This window comes from Drosophila obscura, unplaced genomic scaffold, assembly GCF_018151105.1.
Source record: "Drosophila obscura isolate BZ-5 IFL unplaced genomic scaffold, ASM1815110v1 contig_29, whole genome shotgun sequence".
Taxonomy (NCBI): Eukaryota; Metazoa; Arthropoda; class Insecta; order Diptera; family Drosophilidae; genus Drosophila; species Drosophila obscura.
Genome location: NW_024542816.1, coordinates 2,010,767 through 2,025,941, shown reverse-complemented (window position 1 = coordinate 2,025,941; position 15,175 = coordinate 2,010,767). Strand labels below are relative to the sequence as shown.

At 48.8% G+C, this 15,175-nt stretch overlaps 1 protein-coding gene, 1 long non-coding RNA gene and 1 pseudogene across 3 annotated transcripts; all 3 read right to left on the bottom strand.

Annotated features, from left to right (window-relative positions):
* Positions 1-100: 100 nt before the first annotated feature.
* LOC121404646 (trichohyalin-like) lies at positions 101-1,220 on the bottom strand. Its single transcript, XM_041594486.1, has 2 exons — positions 1,036-1,220; positions 101-989 (listed from the first exon to the last, which is right to left on the bottom strand). The coding sequence occupies exons 1-2, from the start codon at positions 1,218-1,220 to the stop codon at positions 101-103; spliced, it is 1,074 nt and encodes a 357-aa protein (XP_041450420.1).
* Positions 1,221-4,375: 3,155 nt separating this feature from the next.
* LOC111080862 lies at positions 4,376-6,731 on the bottom strand (annotated as a pseudogene).
* Positions 6,732-7,447: 716 nt separating this feature from the next.
* LOC111080867 lies at positions 7,448-11,596 on the bottom strand. Of its 2 annotated transcripts, none has more exons than XR_005968120.1 (9): positions 11,523-11,596; positions 10,782-11,462; positions 10,336-10,710; positions 9,869-10,268; positions 9,614-9,796; positions 9,140-9,539; positions 8,049-8,403; positions 7,862-7,978; positions 7,448-7,809 (listed from the first exon to the last, which is right to left on the bottom strand). It is a non-coding gene; the product is annotated as an uncharacterized LOC111080867 (long non-coding RNA). The 2 variants fall into 2 exon arrangements; XR_005968121.1 differs by having other exon boundaries at positions 8,049-8,398.
* Between the last annotated feature and the right edge of the window lie 3,579 nt (positions 11,597-15,175).

The following is a 15,175-nucleotide window of genomic DNA, read 5'->3' as shown; positions in this document are numbered from 1 at the left end:
AGACTCAGCTGCACTCAATACAAGAAAAGACATTGATCTCTGATCAGCCAATGGTTGGCTGATTTAATCTAAACAAAAACCAAAAATAATTGCAGAAAATTCAGCCAAAATGTTTCATGTTCGAATGGGTGGGCGTGGCATCACTACTGGCGCCCTGCTTTACCTGCTTTTCTTGCTGCTTGATAAACGCCTTTAATTGCTCGGCATTCCCCTTGAGCCCCGTGAGCAGACTCTGCTGCGTGGTGGAAATGTCCACAGTTGTGGTGCGGGCGCAGAGGCTCTGCAGCGTGAGGGAATCGTCAAGTTGCAGCTCGACATCGAAGAGCTTCGCCTTGTCCACATCCACATAGTGTTCCTTTAGGATTTTCGCCTGCCTCTTGTTGATCTTCTGCAGCCTGCTCATTTGCATCTCAGCACTACTGCAGTTCTCTGGCTCACATTTCGCCTGCTTTTTGGCCTGCTGCTCTGCATTGAACTGGACGCTCTGTAGTCTTTGCTCGAGCTTGGCGAATTGTTCGCGCTGCTCCTGCAGCTCGTAGCTGAGCACATCCTTCTCGAGTGAGGTCTCTGCGTGCAGGATGGTCAGTCGATCCACCTCCGTTTGGGCAGCTACCAAGAGGTCTTGGTGCCGATCCAGCTCCAGGCGCAGCGCATCCGCTGTCTCCCGCTTCGTGGACAGCAGCGCATCCCATTCGTTTATCAACGGATTAATTTTCTGCTGTTGCTGCGAATAGTTTGTGGCCAAATTTTGTTTCACTGCGCCCCATTCCTTTTCCATTTGCACAAGGCGCAGCTGCTGTCGCGTTTTCTCCTCACTCAATGTGGCCACGGTACGTAGTGCCTCCTGCTCCTGATTACGCAGCAGGAGCAGCTCCTTGTTCAGCTGGGCATGGCTGTGCTCCAAGGTCGCCCGCCTGGCCTCCAGCTGCTTGATGTACTGCTGCTGGCGCACGTTCTCTGGCTCCAGCTGCTGGCATCGACTCTGGGCTCTGCTGCAGCTTGGACTCAAGCTGGGTATTGCACTGCTCCGCCCACTTCTTCTTCTCGCGCAGTTTATCGAGGCGGCTCTCCAGACTCCGGCGTTTCACCTGCGTGTCCGCCAGTAGATCCTGCGATTGCTGCTTCTCCTGACAGGCTCGCTTCAGCTGCTGCTCCATGATGCCCGCACGTTTCTGCTCCTCCTCCAGCCTCTTGCGTGTCTCTGCGGCCTGCAGGGCCATGTTGTCCTGCATGAAGTTTTTTTTCTTTGTATTGTTGTTGATTTTTTTCGGTTTGAAATACCAAATTTGAAAATTAAAACTGCATTTGAAAAATATCGCACAAAAATATCTATATCAAAAATATAAATATATATCAATTTGTCAATATATATTCAACATACATCCCTGGGCTCAATTAAAATACTCTAAAAAAATATTTTTTTTCGCCTGAAAGCGGTGGCAAGGCGTACAATCTACATAATCTACGTAGTAAAAAAGCCATAATTGTCGCGCGGCGTCATTTGTTAACAGTTCCTTACTTCACTCACACTCGTGCAGTTATACAACACACACACACTAACAGACTTCGGCCCACACATAGGCTCCCAGCGACGGAATGAGCAGCCAGGGACACCACAAGATGCATAGATCGTCGTCCTCCACTGGGAAGAGTAACAAACCCGAGCAGGAGTTCACCGATGAAATCGATCTGTGCGACCGCTTCTCGGCTGACATGGCTCTACTCTGCATGAACGAGCACTACTCGGACGTGGAGTTTGTTGTCGAGGAGCAGCTCCTGCCGGCCCATCGCGTCATTCTCGCAGCGCGCAGCGAGTACTTCCGAGCCCTGCTCTGTCAGAGACGACACAACGACTGATTACGCTGGAGGTGTCGCTGGATCCGTTCAAGGTGCTACTCCGGTACATTTACTCTGTAACGTTGCTGCTGTCCACCTTGGACGAGGACGCCGTGATTGACGTCCTCGGCATAGCAAACCAGTACGGGTTTTACGTTTGTCAACAGTCGGGGCCCTCCCTGGCCACACTGATGAAGTGGAGAGTTGCTGTTGTGGTTTGCATTGCCTTGCCTTGCCGGTCTAATCCGGTTATCTGCTCTTTGGTTGTGGGGGGTCATGGCAGGCGTAATGGAATGCATGGATGCACGTGGCCGAGTGGGAGGAGGAGCACAGTGGGCACAATATAAGACATGGAAGCAAAGTTGAGGAAAAGCCTCATACAAATTTAAATAGCCAATTAAATGGGATAGACATTTGTGAATGGATCATTATAGTTAATGAGCATACAGAGGATATATCATCATCAAGATGTTAATTCTCCATTATAGTTGGCCATTCTCTAAAAGATCTGCAAGAGGTCTGAGGAAATTGTTAGGCCAGTGGAGCGACGCAGGAGAGAGAGGCCGGACAGAGAGCATGGATCCCGTCATGTGTGCGGGGTGCGGGGTTTCGTTACGCAAATGTTTGCCATATCCGCAATGGATATCTAAACACACACACACACGCACATAGCTATATGTATACATTGCATAAGGGTACAGTTTGTGTGTGTGAGTGTGTTTGTGGTAAAATAATATTTGTGCTTTGGCGCATGGCTGCTTTTTGGGGTTTTTATTAGCAGCGATTGCTTGGCGAAAGCTCGGCACTAAATGGCATTGAGCAGAGAATTGCCATGGAAATAAGGGCACTGAGACTGCAACTGTATGCAAAGGGGGTCCAATTAGTGGGGGACTCCCGGTACAAAATTATTTATCAACGATCATTAGTTATAGATCGCTGCCCCAGTTGTTGCTCTGCCCATTCAGTTCAGTGCAGTGGGTGGAATCGCTTGTAAGTTGTGAGGAATTGCACGCCCTCCATCACCTCCGCCAGACCTTAGCACTTCCAAGCCCCCACGCCCCTTCCTCTTTTGCCCTTTGCTTTGACCTCATTTGGTGGGCTGTGGGTGGTGCTGTGGTGTGGGGTCACTGAGGTTTGTCCTTCGTTGCTTTTGCCTGAATGGTGGCAAACGCAGTCGCATTCGCAATGGATTCTTTGTGCTCTCTGTCGTTTCATCATCCGCCCTGATTACCTTAATGCGAAGTGCAGTTGATATTTTTTGAATATTTAAAATTTTCATAAAATTTGGTATGTGTAGCGGCACATCCGTATCCCGGATCGCGAATCGGTTGGGATGCCCCGGGATGCATATCGTATACAATTCTGTACAATTAAGTGGTAAAACTTATGAAAACGAGAAGGAACGTGCGAGTCGCTTCTGGGGACGCGACTCTACTTATACCCGTACTCAGTCAGTATATACATTTTTAATCTTATGATTTTTTAGAATTTTAGAAAAAAAAAACATTTTACATTTTTTGCTACATCTGATATCTACATCTACATCTACAATGTATATTCTACATCTAACATGTAGATTGTACAATGTACATGCTCCATTTAGATTCTACATCTCCTCCGCTAGGGGTTGCTCGCGCACTGAACGCGGCAGAGTGTGCGAGCGAGAAGGAAAATGAGTTTCGTTGTCGTCGTCGGGAGGGGGACAGGGGAAGCAACGGAAAATTAATTTCTTCATTCTGGCTATAATTATGATCCGATCTGATTCAGATTCGGCAGTCTGGTAGCGATGGGCATTCTCTACGATACTGCGTTTCTAGTTTTATCGTATCTTTAAAAATGTGCCTGCCACAGATTTTCGTCTTTTGTGGGGGCGGAAGGGGGCGGGGTGAAATTTTGAAATACACTTGTAGCAGTGTGATATCACATGAGTGTGGAAACCAAATTTGGTTGCCCTAGCTTTTATAGTCTCTGAGATCTAGGCGCTCAACAAGACGGACAGACAGACAGACGGACAGACGGACAGACAGACATGGCTCTATCGACTCGGCTATTGATGCTGATCAAGAATATATATACTTTATGGGGTCGGAAACGTTTCCTTCTCTGCGTTACACACATCCACTCTTACCACAAATCTAATATACCCCTTAACTCTTTTTTGAGTACGGGTATAAAAAATGTGTCTGATGCCTGGCAAACAAAGGGAGCTCCAATCCAATTAAGTATTGGAAAAAACCATTTTTAAAACAAGTTAAATACGCGTAAAACGTACATACATAGGTAAAACAACAATTAGCGATGTGAATGTTTCGAACGTGTCTTGGGTTGGCGGCACTGGGAAGGACTAGATAACAAATACGGCGATGCAAATACGGTGCAGGATTGCAACTAAACTGAAGACGGCTCACAAGGACACACTCTGCAATGGGTGCAATGGGAGCATTGGGTGTAAGGGGTCTACGTCTACGTCTAAAACAATTACAATTTGACCACAGGAGTATTTAGAGTGGCGGACACTCATGAAACAAAGTACTGCAGCAGCCCTCAGCACTTAGCGTCGCTGGGGATGAAGGACCGCTGCTGCTTCTGCTGCTGTTGCTGCTGCTGCTGGTTCATTTGTCTCCAGCTCGACCAGGAGGGGTGTTGGCACAGACTCAACATCAGGTTGGGGCAGTGCAGCCTGCTCCTTTTCTTTCTCCTTTTCCTTGTCCTTCTCCTGCCGTAGAGGTGGTTCAGCTTGTGCTTCTGCAGGTGTGGATGTTGTTACAGGGGAAGGCGGCGCTGAGGAGACTTTGTCTGGTGTGTCTGGTTCAAGCTGTGCCTCCGCCTTCGCTTTCGATGGAACATCGAGCAGTGCATCAGCTGGCTGCGTCGAAAAAGGGATTTTCGTTTTGAGCTCGTTCTCGTTGGGCTCATCCGCCGCTGATGAGCCGATAGCTGCAAGGGCGGCTATAGCTGACGCTGAGGTGGAGGCAATGTTGTCATCAGTTGGGGTAATCGGCTTGAGCAGATTTCCCATATCTCGTTTGCGTTCCCGTTCACGCTCTCGTGCAAACTCCTTTTCCTTCTCCTTTTCCTTGAGATAGCTCTTGTCCTGCGAGGGGCACTCGAGATGGACGCAGTGGAATATCTGTATTTGGGACTAGTCATGAGTTGATTCGCGGCACCGGCCAAGCCAACGGATAGACAATTGCTTACCTCATTCGCGGTATTTCTGGTGCCCACAATCCGTATGAAGACAACGGGCCGGGGCGTGAAGTGAAATTTCTGCCATGAGCGAACCTTGTCATTGCGCCGGTCCACCACTATTTGCCAGTCGCGACGATTCGTCGAGGTCTCAATGTAGAAGCTGTAGGTGCGATCGTCGCAGTCTAACAGCAGCAGACGCATCGATCCCACGTGATAGGGCTTCCCTAGGCGGACAACGATATCGCCGCTGCCCAGCAGGTGGCAGGTGTATCCCGAGTCCCAGTCATAGCGCACATAGTCGCCGTTGATGAGGGCATTGCGGGTGCGGCTGACCCCGTCCGTGACAATGGCGGTCAGATCGACAGTGGCCACATTGCGCTCTGGGGCCACAAAGTGGCCGACCAAATCAGGCACATTGCTCGTGTGCATGGCCTCCAGTCCGACCACGTGAGACACCTGAGACCGATGGCGAGGGGGAATCCTCAATCGAGAAGAATCTTTAGATGCAAGGAAACGCCGCTGGCTTACCCGATTGACGGTGTTCTGTGTGCCCACGAGCCGAATGTAGCGGACGGCACGAGCCGTAAAGTACAGATACTGCCAGGAGCGGCAGTGGAACTCGCTGTAGTCTACCACGTACTCCCAGTGCATCATGTCGCCAGAGACCTCCACGTAGTAGGAGTAGGCCCGACTGTCCCGGTCCCACAACAGCATGCGGATGTGATTTATCATGAAGGTTCCCAGTTCGACGACAATGCCGGCTTCGTTTTCCGTGATCGAGTGTCACGTGTAGCCGTTCTCCATGTCGTAGTCGGTGACGTCTCCGTCTAGCAGGGCGGACCGGTAATCGCCCTGAATGCAATGCGAATCATGCTTTTCCGTGGCAACATTCTCATCGGGCCACAGGGCGGCCCTGTAGGGCAGCGACTTTGAGGTGCTCCTCTTTTGAAGGGCATCGAGTATTTTGTCCGGCTCGAGAATGTTAGAGGGTCGCACCACATGCAGCAAATCCTCGAGATTCATGAGTGGCAGACGGACGAACGAGACGACCATTTCCAAACGGCCTGAAAGATGTGCACCTCGGCGGCAAAAAAGGAGTCCCGTCGCAGCACTTCCTCTAGAGATTCCTGCAAGATTACATATGCATATACATTAGGGATTAACTGGTGCGTGTCTCCTGGTTGAATGACTCTGGCCCACCTTGGAGAGCATTTTGAACGAGTCGTGCTGCAGCAATTCGCGAGCATTGCGATCCATGAACGCGACACACATTGGTCAGCTCGTCCAGGTTGAAGAGGCGCGCTGCATCCAGCATCATACACACGTTGCTGAGGGCCAGATACTGATGCAGATATTTGGATATGGTCATCTCCAGGTCCTGGAACCCGTACTGGTTTGCTATGCCGGACAATCACGGCGTCCTCGTCCAAGGTGGACAGCAGGAACGTTCCAGAGTAAATGTAGCGGAGTAGCACTTTGAACGGATCCAGCGATACCTCCAGCGTAATCCGTCGCTGTGTAGTCTCTGACATGCCCCCGTAGAGCAGGGCTCGGAAGTACTCGCTGAGCGCTGCGAGAATAACGCGATGGGCCGGCAGGAGCTGCTCCTCGACAACAAACTCCACGTCCGAGTAGTGCTCGTTCATGCAGAGTAGAGCCATGTCAGCCGAGAAGCGGTCGCACAGATCGATTTCATCGGTGAACTCCTACTAGGGTTTGTTACTCTTGCCGCCCCCTGCCCTGAGGGAGTTCCTCGCCCGCCCCCTGCTTCCGTCCCTGCAGCACTTTCCCCTTTGTGTATCCTTGTGCTCCTTTTGTTTTGGGGGGCCCTGCAAACAAAGCGTTTTCGCTTCCATTTAGCAGCAAATTAGAAGCTGGCGCTTTGAGTTCAGTCTCCTGCCACGTTACGGGGCAGGATGCTGGGCAGCAGGGGGCCTGCAGGGGCCAGCTTAGGTGGGACACATGTGTGGAAAAAGAAAACTGAATAAAAACAAATTTCAAAAAAATAACTTTCGAAAGAGATTACATTACGAATTAATTAACAGTAAATAAAAGTGCTCTCTCCCATATACGCCCCACCCCCCTCCTTGACAAGTGTGGGCGTGTTTTTAATCACTACAACGCTGGGAGAGAGGGAGAAAGGGAGCCAGCAGAAGTCCACTTTCAGACTGTAACTAATTTCTGTGCAGCAGAGAGAGGGTTCTGTGCTGTTTCGGATGCTGCACAAACAAAAACAATTCCAAACAACAAAAACAACAACCGACTGGTTGTATTAGTCAGCGATTTTGTTTTTATGCGCAGTATTAAATGCAATGTAAAAAGGCTATTATGGGAACGATTTGAGAGCGAAAAATGTCAGTATATTTTGTGCGCTAAATGGAGTTTGGCGGTCATTTTCAAAAGTATATTAATATATGGAAGAATAAATATTTCAATTGACTTGTTTTGTCGAGTGTGACTGGAACCTCAGAAACGTCATTTTCAAAATATGCCGTAAATATGTTACATTCGGCTTGCGGCTCGTGGGGCAACGCCGGCTGTAACAAATGGCGCCCAATAATTTATTGTTCCAATGCATTTGGACTGACGCAACTCCAGGTGTCATTGTAACAAATGACTCCTGGACGTGTAGAGGGGAATGCATTGGAGAAATAAATAAAAATAAAATTTTTTGTAGAGAAGACGACGGCTCGCGAAATGCAGTTTAGCTGTCCCGGCAGAAGTCGCTGCTGCAGGCTTAAGGGGAGCGCAAAGCTGACCCTTAATGGCGCGGAGTGGCCAACGCTAGGGAGAGATAGTTGTAGTTAGGTAGAAAAGCTGTAGTGAGAGGACTTACGAGTTCCATGTTGCGTTTCGCCACAGTTCGATGTCGCTAGTGGACGTAAGTCACTGCTGTTCCACGAAGGAACTGGTAGTTTGCGACGGACACATTGCCTGGTGGTATCGAATAAATCTGTGATAGAATGTGATATGGGATAAGATAGAGTAAGTCATGTAGGTAAATGTTCAAGTTAGTTTCTCACCTGTTTGTTTGTAAATAGTCGCTTTCGTGTTTTGGTTTGGTTGTCTGTCCGCCGAGATGTTGTGAGGAGTCTGTGGCCCGGGTGTCGTAATGACAGTCCGCGATGCATCGGCTGTCACGGCAAATCGGTAGGATGGATGGCGGGGACAAGACACAAGAATGTTGAACTGGTGCACCGTGAGGCTTCTCGCTTATCGGCCATCACTCAAAGTGATGACTAGTGTAGGCGACAAGTCACACAAAAGGGGTGTTTTGTGAATGTAGTGTATCCGTAGGACGACTGTCAAGTGGAGCGCAGAAACTGGAGCGGTTGTTGGTCCCGGCTAGTCAAGTGTCCTCCTCTAAAAAGAACTATTCTGTGAAGAAAAGAATTGAAGGTTATTTTGTTGTGTTGTGTGTTTGTCCGAGAATATATGTTTTGAATTTTAGTTAGGTGTCGATCGATATATATTCTATTTATTTATTTATTCAAGTATTTATTGGGGAAATGAATATTAGCCTATTTGGCGGCATATTTATTAAGTAATTATTTATTTATTTACGTGATTATTTGCTGTCAGAGGGGTTATTTATTTTGCTTGTTATTTATTTGGGTATTTATTTATTTAGGTATATATAGTTAGTTTCGTTTAGATTGTTATAATCGTTTTCTTTGTGGTCCTTTGGTGGGAATGCCAAAAGCAGTAAGCAGCCGGCCATATCCGACGCGATCTCGAGCACACGAAAGACAGGGATCGTTAGGAGAAGTGTCCGGGGCGATGGCCGACCAAGATCGTAGTGATCTGGGAGCTGTGGGTGGTTTGCCGAGAACGCCAGTCCAGAACAGGGCAGAAGAGTGGCCGAATACACCATTCCTTCCTTCTGAATTGGCATCAGCAGCTAATGTAGCGATGGCTCAGGCGGGAGCGACAAATAGAGCAGCGCAGGCTGACTCTATAAGTCGGGTGTTGCAGGAGGAGTTACGCATGGGATTCATGGGGATGATGCGCGAACTCAATGAGATACTCCAGCCGATGAGACAGCAGCCACCACAGCTGACAGTTACGCAATGAGAAGACAACAACACCGAGCAAGGGCAGCGAGGAGCCATACCGAAGAGGAAACCGTCGAGTTCGACTGAAGCGGCCATACCGCCACCAAAACCACGTTTGTCACGGTCGGGGCACGATGGGAATGGTCCGGAACCGTCTTCAGGAGTAGGGGCGATGGCATCTGCAGACCAGCATCGACGGGGTGATCATCGGGCTCAAAATTGGCTAAACCCGATAACGAGGCAGCAAGGTACGGGTCGTAGCGGGAATAGAAGATTCGGTGGGAGAACAACCAGCAGCCCACGTGAGGAGCAGCATCCACAGTCGTCCCATTACCGATCGTGGCCTCGGTGGGGCCGAGTCGAGAAGTGGGACGTGACTTTCGATGGCGACGCCAATAAAGTGACCGTAGAGGATTTCGTTTTCCGAGTCGAATTCCTGCAGGCGCAAATGCGATGTCCCTGGGATGAGGTGATGAAGGGGTTACATCATCTGCTTACGGGAAACGCTCGGGAATGGTATTGGCAGTACGTACGGGATCATCGTGGTGGTAACTGGCAGGAGTTGAGGGATGATTTAGTTGCACGTTTCCGAGGCACAGCTTCCGAGTTCGACCGAATGAGAGAACTGCGGGAACGGATGCAACGGCCAAACGAGAGCGTGGAAGACTTTTTTCATGCCATGAGGAAGCTTTCTTCGAGGGTAGAGACGCCACCACCTGAAAGCGAGATGATAAAGATAGTGAAAAAGGCTCTCACAGATGAGATAGCGAGTTTCGTGTATGGCTTACGAGTGTACTCCATAGACCAACTGCGTGATGAATGCGTGGAAATAGAGGCACACTTGAAGCGGAAGTCCCGATCTTCGTGGCGAGGAGCACCAAAAGCCACCAACTTTGGCCGAGGAGCGAACGTCAGTGAGGTCGCGCAGGATCTGTCGAGAAGCAATGAGGAGGCATAAGTCTGTGAGGAGGCGCAAGTGACAAGGCGGGGTCCAGTAAAGTTGACTTGCTGGAACTGCGGGAAAACGGATCATGGTTTTCGGGACTGTATGGCAGCAGAGACGCGAATCTTCTGCTACCGCTGTGGAAAGCCCGATGCATATTGTCCGACCTGTCCGAATTGTGCGGGAAACGCGAAGAAGAGCGCGATTCAAGCAGGCGAAACACGCTCACAGATGGGGCCTGCGAACTGGAAGTAGAACATAAGAATAATGAAATAGATAGACATAGTTTGCATGCTAGGTTAAGGAACTTACCGTATGAAGAGCGGTTAAGGAATTACTTAAAGGTCCGTAATAGAATATTTTCCGACTTAAAGGTGGATGGGATGCGAGCACTGTCAGTTCGGGTAAAGAAGGCAAGATCCCGGTTTAAGCAGAGACGATCGGTGAGGAGACAGGTGATTGCCTCAGTACAGCGCTGTAGCAAAAGCTACCCAAGAGTATTCGCTGGAATCTCGATAATGGGGGAATCCATTAGAGGGTTGTTGGACTCAGGCGCTACGCACAGCATGTTAGGCAAGAATGGCCAGGAGTTCTTGGAGAAGCTGGGTGTAGTGGCTCGTCGCTATTCGTCCATAGTTAAGGTGGCAAATGGAGAAGATCGCGCAATCGTTGGTCGAGTGGAATTGGCTGTGGAGTATAAGGGAGAGATAAAGAGATTAACCTTTTTCTTATGTCCGTTCTTGGAGCAGGAAATTTACTTGGGTGTAGACTTTTGGCGGGCTTTTGCATTGGCTCCTGAGGTGATGGGAGAATGTCCTGTAGGTGCATCACACAGATTGGTAGAAGAAGTGATGGCTGACCAAGTCGCTCACTATGTAGAAGGACCGGAGAAGGAAATTGTGCAGGAGGAATGGGAGTTGTCGGAGGAGCAGAAAATCGTCTTGGATAAGGTGAAGGCAGAAATTCTGACATTTGAAGGGGTAGGCCTGGGCAAGACGTCGATAGAGACGCATAAAATCCAGCTTGTGGAGAATGCCGAGCCTGTAAAGGATCGACATTATCCATTATCGCCAGCGATGCAGGACGTGGTTTTTGTGGAGGTGGACAAGATGTTGGCTTTAGGAGTCATCGAGCACAGTGATAGCCCGTGGAGCAAGCGCACTACGGTTGTGCGACGGCCGGGGAAAAATCGGTTCTGTCTCGATGACCGAAAGCTCAACAAGGTGACCATCAAGGACGCCTATCCACTGCCTAGCATCGAGGGGATTTTGTCGCGTCTCGACCAGACGATATACATCTCCAGCGTCGATTTAAAATTCGCATTTTGGCAAATCGAGCTGGACGAGCCGAGCCGAGCCTACACTGCTTTCACAGTGCCAGGAAGACCATTATACCAGTTCCGGATAATGCCCTTCGGTCTTTGCAACGCTGCACAACGCCTATGTAGATTAGTGGATAAGGTTATTCCGGTAGAGATGCGTTCAAATGTATATGCATACCTCGACGACTTGCTGATTATATCCGAGAGCTTCGAACAGCACGTGAAGATCCTCCTACAGGTTGCAGAGCGACTAAGAAAGGCAAATTTGACGATAGGGTTAGGGAAATCTCATTTTTGCTTTAAAAACATTAAATACCTCAGTTTTATAGTGGGAGGAGGAACGCTCAAGATGGATCCAGATCGTGTATTGGCTATTTTACGCATTCCCGAGCCACGATCTGTCCGAGAACTGCGTAGTTTCTTGGGTACTGCGGGTTGGTATCGGCGTTTTATGAAGAACTTTGCAGAGTTAGCCGTTCCACTTACAGATGCCTTGAAAAAGTCGGGAAAAGGAGATTTAGATTGACGGATGAGGCAAAGCGAGCAATGGGAGAGCTGAAAGCTGCACTTACCTCTGCACCTGTCCTCGTACACGCAGATTTCAAGCGGCACTTTTACATCCAGTGCGACGCGTCGCATTATGGGGTAGGAGCCGTACTCTTCCAACGCGATGATGAGCAGAACGAGAGGCTGATTGCATTCTTCTCGGCGAAGCTGAATTGCCACCAGATAAACGACTCTATGACAGAGAAAGAGTGTTTGGCAGCTCTCATGGCGATTCTGAATTTCCGTCCGTATGTCGAGCTTATGCCGTTCACAGTCATTACTGACCACGCCAGTCTCAAATGGCTCATGACGATGAAGAGCTTGGATGGTCGTTTAGCTCGGTGGTCTCTTCAATTGCAAGCCTTCGATTTCGGCATAGAACACCGAAAAGGAGTGGATAATGTAGTGGCAGATACATTGTCGCGCAATATCGAAGAGTTGGAAGTGCATCCGAGCAGTGTTCTGGGTTTCGAAACGGTGGAGTTCGAGTCTGAGGAATATCAGGAGTTAAAGAAAGAAGTCAGAGAGAATCAAGAACGCTTACCTGATCTTCAGATTGTAGATGGAATGATATTCAAGCGCATGCGCTTTGAAAGGTTAGAGGACCAGCTGGAGGGATCTGTCTGGAAATTGTGGGTTCCGAGTTCGCTGACGGCCACATTGATAGACAAGGCGCATCTCGATGAAAAGACGGCGCACGGTGGTATTGCCAAAACGTTGCACCTTCTGCGTAGGCAATTTTACTGGCCAAAAATGGCTGTGGAAGTGCGCGATTACATCCGACGTTGTGACGTTTGCAAGGAGTCGAGAGCGCAGAATTACCGGATGCAGGTTGGGATTGGACAGGAGGTGATCACGGAGCGTCCATTCCAAAAGCTATACATCGATTTCTTAGGGAAATATCCGCGTTCGAAGAATGGTCAAGCGTGGATATTCATTGTGGTTGACCACTTCTCGGAATTCACTTTCCTGAAGACCATGAAAGCGGCCGCAGCGAAGGATGTAGTGGCGTTCCTCGTCCATGAAGTCTTTTATAAGTTTGGGGTGCCGGAGACTATTCACTCAGACAATGGGGCTCAGTTCATTTCCAAAACGTTCAGGGAGATGATCGAAGCGTTTGGAGTGACCCATTTGAGGACAGTGTATTCTCCACAAAGCAACGCAGCCGAAGGTGTGAATCGTACTGTTCTTAGCGCGATTCGTATGTATTTGGAGGACGATCACCGGGACTGGGACGTACATCTTCCGGAGATAGAGTTGGCCATAAGGAACTCAGTTCATGAGGCGACAGGCGTGACTCCGTTCTTTGCGGTCTTCGGACAGCAAATGTATTTGCATGGGTCATCCTATAAGCTGGCGAAACGTTTGCGTTCCATCGGCGAGCATGACATATCTCTGCTAGAGAGTCAGGACAAGCGACAACTCATTCAGGAGAGGATTCGAGATAGTCTGCATCACGCGTACAAACGTAGTAGCTTGAGGTACAACCAGAGAGCTCGGGTGTTTTATGCGAAGCCTGGACAAGAGGTATTCCGCCGTAATTTTGTCCTAAGCGACATCGGTAAATGCTTCAATGCCAAGTTCGCGCGCAATTTCGTCCGATGCCGTGTAGTGAAGCCAGTAGGAGAGAACGCATATGCTCTGGAGGATCTCAACGGTCGTCCCATTGGAGTCTACCACGCAAAAGACTTGAGGCTCTAGTTTTATGTGGGTGTGGCCTACGTTGGGCGCTGCAGAAGAAGGCACGCCGGCATGTGGTCGAGAGTAACCCTTAATCCGGTGGGCATGCCCACGCGTATGTTGTCCTTTCAAAGGTCCGTCGACATACTCGTGGTGGTGTTCCAGTCCCACCTCAGCGATAGATTGTCCAGGGCTGAGTCGAAGCGGCATCTATCGGTTTTCCAAGGAGGCTAAATGATGTAGGACAGTATCGGTGAGAGCGAGATTCCGTTACTGAAGAAAAGAAGGAAGAGGATAAGATTAGTTAGGTGTATTGGTAAAGGCAGGCATACATGAAAGGGATTAAATAGGAGTGCAAAAAATCTAAAACGTGGACATAAGAATTGCTGGTCATCCGAAGCAGAGGTACTAATTAATAGCAGAACTATAATCTAGGCCGAGTGGGGTTAAACCCGATTAGTGGAATTTTCAAAAAGTGAGTGGTGAAAATTCGAATTTAAATAAAATGTAATCCGTTATGCATTTCCCATAGCCTGGCCCGGAAGATTGCCCAGCGCAGCCGGGTCAGTGATTTTACCTGTGGGAGAGAAATTCTGGAGAGGATCGACCGCAGTGTGCCCGACGAGCCACCCTTCGAAATCTAACTGTGAGTCCGTTCCGTGTCTGTTGTGCGTGTGCCGTGGATGAAACCGAGATTTGTGAGGGGTGCAGGCCTAACCAGGTCAAACGAACGATCCGCGCAGAGTGACCAAGGACCGTGCCGCAGACGCAGTGGTGCACGTAGTCCGAGCCTGGGGACTCTGCAGGAGCCACCTCTACGCTCACCCCAAGCATTACCCTCGCATTTACACACTACACGTTCATATTTGCACGCAAAGTTCATTGCACTCACGATCGCCCACCGTTTATATATATTTTCTTGGGATCACTATTCTCACTCGCAAGCCGCTACGGACACATATGTGCCCGACAGTATTAGTATTGTCCATCGTGTTGTCCATATTATATGTGTTAATTGTTATTTATTATTAATAGTTTAAGTGAACCGTAACGTAAACAAACCCGATTTGTGAAACGCCAAACATTGCTCGACATAGACACAAAACAAAACATATGGTAGGATTAACCCTTGTGCGCGGCGCGGGGTCCCACAAGCCCACCGTTTTGGTAAAATATTGGTTGGTCATTTTTGTTGTCGATGGCCTTGTTTATATCTGCCCCTATGACCCTTAACAAGAGCTCTTGGTAGGTTAGTCTCGGGAGGGCCAAAAGAAATGTAAATCATTTCCCAATTTAATTCTGCATAAAAACGCCCATAGGTATATAGGTATATTCTCCTAATCCAGTTGGTATTTATTTGAGTGTTGTCGTTAAGTGAGTTGGTATTTTTTTTGTTATTATGTTATTTATTTAAATTATTTTTGTTTATTATCTAGGACGAAAAATTATAGTTAGGAGATGTATTTGTCGTATTATATTATATATTAAACTAAGGAATATTGAAATGATGAAGGCCTAAATTAATTTAGAGGGAGGACGCGTGGCGTAAGCCATGGATTAGACCAGCCGCAGCCGTTCCAGCAGAGGGTGGCCAAAATGAACGTT

Coding starts and splice junctions, on each gene's coding strand:
- LOC121404646 (XM_041594486.1), bottom strand. CDS start 1,220: ATGGCCCTGCAGGCCGCAGAGACACGCAAGAGGCTGGAGGAGGAGCAG. Junction 990..1,035: donor AAACTGCGCGAGAAGAAGAA/GTGGGCGGAGCA, acceptor AAGCTGCAGCAG/AGCCCAGAGTCGATGCCAGC.